Source organism: Pteropus alecto, unplaced genomic scaffold (assembly GCF_000325575.1).
Source record: "Pteropus alecto unplaced genomic scaffold, ASM32557v1 scaffold786, whole genome shotgun sequence".
Lineage (NCBI taxonomy): Eukaryota > Metazoa > Chordata > Mammalia > Chiroptera > Pteropodidae > Pteropus > Pteropus alecto.
Genome location: NW_006438126.1, coordinates 10,006 through 18,997, shown reverse-complemented (window position 1 = coordinate 18,997; position 8,992 = coordinate 10,006). Strand labels below are relative to the sequence as shown.

Below are 8,992 nucleotides of genomic sequence, written 5' to 3'. Positions count from 1 at the left end.
CCCCCAGCCCAGCCTTCAGAGAAGAAGGAGGACTCTTCGCCTGCTTTCAGAACGTCTCTCGTCTAGCTTCGGCTCTGCGCTCCTTCCTCCCAGCCACCAGGTGCCCCCAGGCCCACGGCTCCTCCATCGTCAGAACCTCATCCTTTTCCCCTCTTCCCGTTGCTTCCTGCTCCCGGGATCCGGGCCCTGAGCTCCGAGACCCAGAAGCCCGAGGTTTCTAGGTAAGAGTGCGGCGAGAAACGCCCGGCTCCGGCAGCCCGGCTGGGCTCGGGACCTGCGGGGCACAGCGCGCCTGGCCGGCTGGTGGGGAAAGAGGCGGACGGATGGCCTAGCCTCTGAGGGAAAGTCCCTCCCTCTGTTTTTGGGCGCCGGGGCCTTTCTGCGCCGGGTTAAGGCGCCCGGCGGATGCGGGCCTAACGGTCCGGCTCAGGTGCGCCTGGGCCGGGCGTGGCTGGTGATCCGTAGGCCCGCCTCAGGAAGCTGCGCTCCGAGTGCCTGGTCGGTGCCCAGGTCGCTGCTCGCCCCAGTCACGCCTGCTCCCAGGCCGGGTCCAAGGGGCCCCGCCCAGCGCTCTTTCGCCAGAATTCGGCCCTGGCACGAACAGCAGGAGGCTTGGAATTCTGAGCTGGAACGTCCATCTAAATACCCTCCATTCTTTCACCCAAGAGTAAAAAGCCGAAACCCAGAGACGGAATGATTTTCCGAAGGTCACAGAGTTGTATCTGCCATTTACAAATGTCTCTTCTTTTAAGTATTTGTAAATAGGCTACTGTTTCCTCTGTTCTGCCAGGGAATTAGGATTCAGGGGAGAGGACTCTAAAAGTACTAATCGGCATATCCAAATGAGCTGAGCCGCATTACTGGCTGGTGACCTTGAGCTTTAAAAGGAAATGAGAGGTTGGCTCTTTTCATTCTGGGTACTTTGTATTTCTGGCCCTTACTCAGAAAATTGGCCTAGATGTTTTACAAAATTTATCGCAGAACTGGACCAGATTATAGAGGTTTCTTTTTTTATGTTAATTTAAAATTTTTCATTACAGTTGGTATTCAGTATTATTTTGTTAGTTTCAGGTATACAGCATAGTGGTTAGTATACATTTACATATCTTACCAGGTGATCCCCCCAATAAGTCTAGTGCCCACCTGGCACCATAGTTATTACAATATTATTGATTGTATTCCCTATGCCATACTTTACATCCCTGTGACTATTTTTTAACTACCAATTTTATATTTCTTGGTCCCTTCACCTTTTTTGGTTAAAGTGATTTGCCCACACGCTCTTATTGGCTAGTTAGAGTCAGAGATAGAATTGGAACTCAGGTCTATGATTGACATCTACTGTTTTCTTGAATAGAAATCTGATTTCAGATGAAAGCTATATAGAACTTGACTTTCATAGATCCCTCTCTGGATAGCATTCTTGGGAGTGGCTTGTGTATTGAAGTTTGTTGGTCCACAGATACTATTTCACTTGTCAGAGTAGGATTAAGCAATAAGTGTAGCCATGCAGAAAATTACTGCTGAGATGAGACAGATATCTGAAATGTTTTTGACTTTTTTACTTGTACGTTCAAGAGGAGCTAATGAATATTAATAACATCTTGATTATTTTTAGATTTTAGTTCTATTTGACTACATTGACTCAGTTACAATCTCTTGATATCTTTGTCATCAGTACAAATTTCAAAGTGTAGTTTTATGACTGTTTCATTTTTAATCAAATAATTGCCTTAATATTTGTATATCTCAACAAGAACTTTCCACTTGTACCTCAGAATCCAGCTTCCTCCTTTGTTGGTCTTTGAGTTGGATTTCATAACTGAATAGAACCAGAATTTTTTTCCCTTCCAAAATATTTGAACTCTGTTTAGTTCTGTATGTAGGTGTACCTCAAGTTTCGATTTTGACTGATAAACCCATGACCCAAATCTAAACTTCAGCTTAGTGTCAACTTAAAACCACATTAAACTGCCATGTGTGATATGATCTCTAGCAGAGACCACAAATGTGGTGGTGTTTTTTCATGAGAGTTTCTTATTGAGATTTTTGAAATGTGAACGCATTATCTAATACAGGTATTATATTACTCACATATCATCATCCAAGGTCAGTCATCACATTTACTTATGACAATGTGTTATATTAGTCTGCTAACTCACAATGCAGTTCCTAGTTTTCAGTTTACACATTTTACCAGTTGCCAACATGTTATCTTTAAGAACATGGAGTCAGAAATATAGCTACAACTATGGGAGGTGAACACACAGTGTTAAATATATATATGCCTTACTGTTAAAAAGTACAGCTGAAACTTACTGGATTTTGTTAACCAATGTCACCATAAAATAATAATAATAATAATAAAAAATATGGCCATACTTAAATAGAAGATTCTTGGCTATGTAGCTAAGAAAGAAGTGCTTCAATGAAGGCAATATTTGTGCACTATTCTATAGTAGGAATGAAGATTATGCACAAATGGACCCAATGCTGATTTCTTAGGCTACATCATTTGTTTTTCTGGTTTTGGTTTTTTCATTATAGGATGGCATTAGCTCTATATCTGCAGGTGCTGTGCAGCCTAGGGGGCTGGCTCTCCCTCTACATTTCTTTCTGCCGCATGAATAAGCACCGAAGCTATGAGTGGAGCTGCCGGCTGGTTACATTCACCCATGGAGTCCTCTCTATAGGCCTCTCAGCTTATATTGGCTTCATTGATGGCCCTTGGCCTTTTACCTACCCAGGTAGGTAGGAGACAGAGGATTTTTCCTAAGATTTATCATTTGGGGGTAGCCATAGAAGGATGGGACTTTTTCACAGAATTTGTATAATATCAAAAGATACTGAAAAATAATTATAATTTATAATTTGCATTGAGAGTTTTCATTCTTTATTGTTAACTCTGATATTGTATATGTCACCTATTTCTGCTTTTCATAACTTTTTTAAAACAAATTTTAAATGCTTGTTATGTTGTAATTCATCAAAATGTACAAAACATGGAGCCAATATCAACATCTTCCATCATGACCGCCAAAGAGACTCTATTACACATATGTTTTGGTAACCTGCAATTTTTATTTGATTGTCTATTTAGAGGACATCATCTTTCCATGTTTATATAGATCTTCCTTTTACTTTTTAATTATTTATAATATTGTGTTATATGCATTAACCATCATTTAACCAATGACTCATTATTTGGGACCGCTATATTAACTTTTAAGCTGGTAGATGTACAAGTGTTACTTTTAGAATACAGAAATTATATCCCCTTGTATTAGTTTACTGAGGCTGCCATAACAAAATACTACAGACTGGGTAGCTTAAATGACAGATATTTATTTTCTAACAATTCTGGAGGCTAGAAGTCCAAGATCAAGGTGTTGGCTGGGTTGGTTTCTTCTGAGGCTTTGTTCCTTTGCTTGCAGATGGCTGCCTTCTTGCTGTGTCCTTACATGGTCTTTCCTTTGTGTGTATCGATGTCCTAATCTCCTTGTTTATAAAGACACCAGTCTCATTAGATTAGGGCCCAACATAATGACCCTATTTTAACTTAATTACCTCTTTAAAGGCCCTATCTCCAAATACTGTCACATTCTGAGGTACTGAGGGTTAGGGCTTCAGCATATGATTTTCGGGGTGACACAATTCAGTCTATAAGTCCCCTAGGATAAGATTTTTAAAAATACCTTAGATTTTTTTTTAAATTCACTTAGATTTCCATACTGAACTTCTGAGTTTCTCCCCAAAGTGTCAAATTGATATGAAAGCAACTTAATCTTTGTGTTTTATATGAAAGTTCTTAATGGATTTGAACATGCCAGATCTTTGTACCCTGTGTTCTTGGACATAGGAACACACTAATTTCTGGGATTCTTTCCAAAGTCCACTTTCCAGATGGGTTAGGGTCCCCAGTGACCAATAATTGAACCTAGTATACTACAAAATTAATCTGACATTCAGGACACGATAACTAAAATCTCTGGAAGCAGACCTTTAGCTGGTAAAAAATAAAAATAAAAAGGGAAAAAAAGAAACCGTAGGATTGTAATTAAAAGAACAAAATAACTCGATTTTATGCTGCTACAATAAAGAGGATACTGAGATCATTGCTGGTGTTCAAATCACTTATTGAGATCTGATTCATCAGAATAGCATTGTCTAGGGCCTGTAACATGGTTTGAAAAAGACCACGGTTTTAGATTTTTCTTTGGTTGTCATTAAAAAGCATATGTATGCCATTGTTTTTGTTTTCAATGATTTAAAAAGGTGTGAGAGACAACAACATAGTATCCCTGTGTAAGGCAGCACAATCCCCAGTCACCCAATTTGCTTCTGTCTTGGTTTATTTCAGGTTCACCCAATACACCTCTCCAAGTGCACGTTCTGTGTCTCACCTTGGGCTACTTCATCTTCGACTTGGGCTGGTGCATCTACTTCCAGTCTGAGGGTGCCCTGATGCTGGCTCACCACACACTGAGTATCTTGGGCATCATCATGGCCCTTGTGCTTGGAGAGTCAGGCACAGAGGTCAATGCAGTCCTCTTTGGAAGTGAGATTACCAACCCCTTGCTACAGATGCGCTGGTTTCTTCGTGAAACAGGGCACTACCACAGTTTCACTGGAGATGTGGTGGACTTCCTCTTTGTGGCTCTCTTCACTGGAGTGAGGATTAGCTTAGGAGCTCACCTCCTTTTCTGTGAAATGATCTCACCCGAGCCCAAGTGGTTTATGAAGGCTGGGGGGGTAGCCATGTATGCTGTGTCTTGGTGTTTTATGTTTAGCATTTGGCGCTTTGCATGGAGGAAAACCATCAAGAAGTACCATGGCTGGAGAAGCAGGCAGAATGAGGAGCAGCAACTAAAACATAATGGACATCTCAAGACTCACTAGCCAAGGTTTACTCCCACTAATGGATTGGGTTAAGTCAGCCATGGGAGCCAGGTTGGAAATATGGCTGTTATGGAATCATGCATATATAACAAATTTAGATTTCAAAAAAGGGCTGAATTTATCAATCAGTTTTCAAGTGGAGCACATATCAGTATTAAACACTAATTTCTACAGTAGTACAGTTATAGAAAGTGAGACTAATCAGCGGTAGTTGTGAATAAGTCAGAAATGCATTCCTTTTAGTTTGTGGTGACCCTAGGTCCTCTTGTCCCTGGGAAGCTTGATACTCAGACAGCTTAGAAAGGAACTCAAAAGAGATTAGTGCTATTTCTTCCTTATTCCTTTGAGTAGTGACTCCTTCAACAAACACTATCCTGCTTTCCATGTAGCAATTTAAATAAATTCACCCCATTACTATAAAATGAGGAATTTTTAGGAAGATCACTTTGATATTTTGAGCATTGAATCAGGGAACTGGATCTGCTTAAACAAAGAGAAGTAGAAAGAGGGGAGATGGATGGAGGTGAAACTAGCAGTGGTATTAGGTTACTTATTGACCCTCCCTGTACCAACTGTGTTGGGGTCCCCAAGACCACAGTTAGGTTTGGTACTTTGCTGAGAGGACTCCCAGGACTCAGCATGTAGTTGTACTCAGCGCTTTATCACAGCAGAAAAGATACAAAAAAAGATCAGCAAAAGGAAAAGGTGTGTGGGGCAGAGTCTAGGGGAAACCCAGGTCCAAGTTTTCAGAGTCCTATCCCAACGAGATTACACAGGATGTGCTTAATTCCTCTAGCAATGATCTGTGACAATATGTGTGAAATGTCTGCCAAGGAAGCTCATTAGTCAGTGCTCAAGGTTTTTACAGGGGGCTGGTCATGTAGGCAGTCTTTGCCTAGCATGTAGCAAAATTCCTGATTCCCAGAAGGAAAGTAGGTGTTCAGCATCAACCACATTGTTTGCACAGTTTAAGCACAGTGAGCCAATCTTACTGGTTACTGGTTGGAGCCCTCCAAAAATCTGTGTTCCCAGATGCCAGCCAATGACCAGTCTTTCCATGGACAGCTGTTTCAGGCCTGCTATATTAACTCTTTTCTGCATGAAAACCATAGAGCTGGGACTTGGATGAGAGATGAATGGCGAGGGGTGGGGGAGGCAGGTGGTGCAGAGTTACTGAGTCCTGTTGTATGGGTTCTGCTATACCAGGAAAACTATCCCAGTTCTCAGGGCTTTTGTGCATTAATCTCTTAGGCATGAGAGGCTCTGACTAAATTCCATAGGGATTTATCATGTGGATTCCACTATGCCATGCAGTTCAGATTTCAAGTCTGCAATACATACTGCAAACTAGAACCAAAGACTAAAGTGTATACTGGCTTCAGAGTAATGAGGCTTTTTTTTCTTTCTCTGTTTCAGATATATTCCCTTTTAGTTGTTATTTTTTCTTTTCTCTTGAAAAAGTGCCACTATCTATGGACAAAATATTATGGCAAGGCCAGTCTTGGAAGGAAAAATAATTTCTTATTGTGATACTCTAATCTCAGCTAGGAAAAGCAAGAATGTAAGCTTAGAACAAGAGGTTTAGAATCAAGATTCTTGGGTTATTTTAAAGAATCTTGTTACTCTCTTGCCAGATCATTTGGGCAGGTCACTTGTTTACTTTTTACCTCAGATTAAATGCTATTGTGAATGAATGAAATACCTTGTGTATTTCATAGAGTCATTATTTTCTTAATGCAGGTCTTTAATGTAGGGTTTTTATGAAAAAATAAAGTATTTATATTTGTTTAGTCTTTAATGTAGGGCTTTTATGAAAAAATGAAGTATTTATATTTGTTGTTTATTTACTTGATTGTTATTTAGATCAGTGGTAATTGGTAAGCAAGTGTATGGGGCTATTAAAGACAAGGCTGAAGGTCCTTAGAAAGTGTCAGCTCATTCTATGGTCACTGGTAATACTAACCTTAAGAAAGGTCTTGCAAATGGATGTCATTGACCAGGCATGGCAAAGTGGCTGGGACCACATGAAGTCATCATTGCTCCAGGAAAAGCAATTTTAAAGGCATATTAACAGTGGGTCTTTTAAAATGGCTGCCATTTGGTTAAGGAGTTTTTGCCGGACATAAAGATAATCTGAAAGTAATATCTTCATTTCTTTTTTTTCTATGATAAGTATCCCTAAAATGCTGGCTAGTTTCTTTCCAACAAAATTGTGGTCAAAGTAGGATGCTGGGAAATGTTGATTTTAGCAAAAGCCTAGTAAAAACGAGGGGCTTGTCACATGAGCTTAAAAACAAAAAAAAAAAGGAAAAAATTGGCTCTCGGATTTTGGCACAGTGCAACCTATTCCATATCAGACAAATGAATAGGCTTAATTTGGTACCAATTCTTTTCCCCTTTCTCTTCAGAAGCGAAGGAATTGCAGATCTTGCTGTTTTGGGGTACTCTCATGGGAATGTATTTAGGTCTTTTGAATTTTGAGAAACCTGAAGAATTAAAGGAAAGGGAATCCCTCATTTCAGCTTTTCCTGATGTTGTAGCTAATAACTATGAAGGAATCTGACAGAAAAATATGAAATGAAGATGACTTAGCAATTAATATGCTGAGTTTTTACATCACAGGTATATGAAGGGCTAACGTGATGGTCAGACAAAATAAAGTACTCATTTGCATTTGGATTACTATGTAATAATTAACACTGCTCAAGAGAGTTTATATTTCAATAAGATTTGTACTAAATTTTATAAAAATAAACAACTTTTTATCAACCCAGAGTCTGCTTTTATATCTTTGTTGTGGTTTTGCCGAGGTTTAAAAAGAAAAAGTCTACTGGCCTGTAGAAACGTTGACCCATAATTATACTAACCAGTGAAAACCCTGTTACTTACTGCTTATCATCAGTCATTCCAAATATACTTTATTTTGGGGAGTAGCAATCTATAGTTTGTCAAAAGAAAGAGGAAGAACTTAATTTCTTATTTTGCCTCATTTGGGCAGTTGCCTTGAAAATGATTCTGAGTAGGCTTCATGAAAATAGGGCCTTCGGTTCTCTTCAGAACTGTAGTCTAATGCCTACAACAGTGTTAGACAAATAGTAGGTGCTCAGTAAGCATGTTGAAAGAATGGATGAGGGGATGAGAATGTGGTTTAGAATAAGTCCCTGTTGGAAAACCTCAAGAGCTTGTACAGTAGATTGAGTCACCCATCATTTTTCTAGGTAAAGGACTAATGACCCTGGGGATTGTGTTCTGACTCTTGTGAAGGCATTATATAGATGGAGCCGTTAGAACAATCTAGAGGTACCAACACCTGTAAAGAAACTTTCAGGGACATTTTTACCATTAGAACTTTGGGTGGATGTAGAGATTTTTGTCACTAAAAATAGTTCTGGAATGAATAATGACTGGCTTAATTAAATCGTTTGCTTACCATCTTCTGAAACTTTCCCACAGCAAATGCCTTCTTTGCTCACAGCTAGAACTTTGGGTCTGTCTAACTTTGGAAAGATCTTGAAAACAGTCTGCCAAGAGATTTTGTATGCAAGGAAGAGAAGATGAATCAGGAAACTTTCCCAGTTTGTTTTATTCCTGAAGCTCAAGTAGTGAGGTGTTCCTAAAGGGAAGAGAGGAAATCATTTTTAAAATGCATGATTTGATGGGGCCAATTAACTTGACACTGTAGAATTATTACTATAGGGCAAAAAAGATGCTAAGTTTGTTTAAGAAACAAGTTTAGGGGATAACCTTTGCATTTTGGTAATTGTATATGGATGCATGGAACTCTTTCCAAGTATATGTAGAAAACATGCAATTTAAGTTTTCAGAATGGAATTGTTATGCCAGGGTATACCAGCAGGTGGCAATGTGTCCTGGTCTAATCATTAGGAAAGTGGCTTGGAACCTCCTAATCTGCTTCTATTCTTTCCCAAAATAAACAGTACAAAATTAGCTGTGCTCTGAATTTAAAAATCAAACAATAAAGAGTCATCTTTGGCCTCTGTTTATCTTTTCCTTTTTTGACCCTTCTTTTGACCCATCAGTTTTAGCTTATGCATTTATTCAGTGATAAGGATCTTTAAAAAAAAAAAAAATA

General features: G+C 39.3%; 1 protein-coding gene and 1 long non-coding RNA gene across 2 annotated transcripts in view; one reads left to right on the top strand and one right to left on the bottom strand.

Moving 5' to 3' along the window:
- Positions 1-15: 15 nt before the first annotated feature.
- On the top strand, positions 16-7,674 carry TMEM136 (transmembrane protein 136). The gene is made up of 3 exons (XM_006915646.3): positions 16-221; positions 2,548-2,747; positions 4,361-7,674. Exons 2-3 carry the CDS (start codon positions 2,549-2,551, stop codon positions 4,897-4,899), a joined length of 738 nt encoding a protein of 245 aa, XP_006915708.1. The 5' UTR covers positions 16-221; position 2,548; the 3' UTR covers positions 4,900-7,674.
- Positions 2,769-8,992, bottom strand: part of LOC112482840 — an 8,423-nt gene continuing 2,199 nt past the window's right edge. Inside the window, exons 2-3 of the long non-coding RNA XR_003047422.1 lie at positions 8,330-8,512; positions 2,769-3,498 (exon numbers count right to left, since the gene is read on the bottom strand). This is a non-coding gene — a long non-coding RNA (uncharacterized LOC112482840). The remainder of the gene's footprint in view (positions 3,499-8,329; positions 8,513-8,992) is intronic.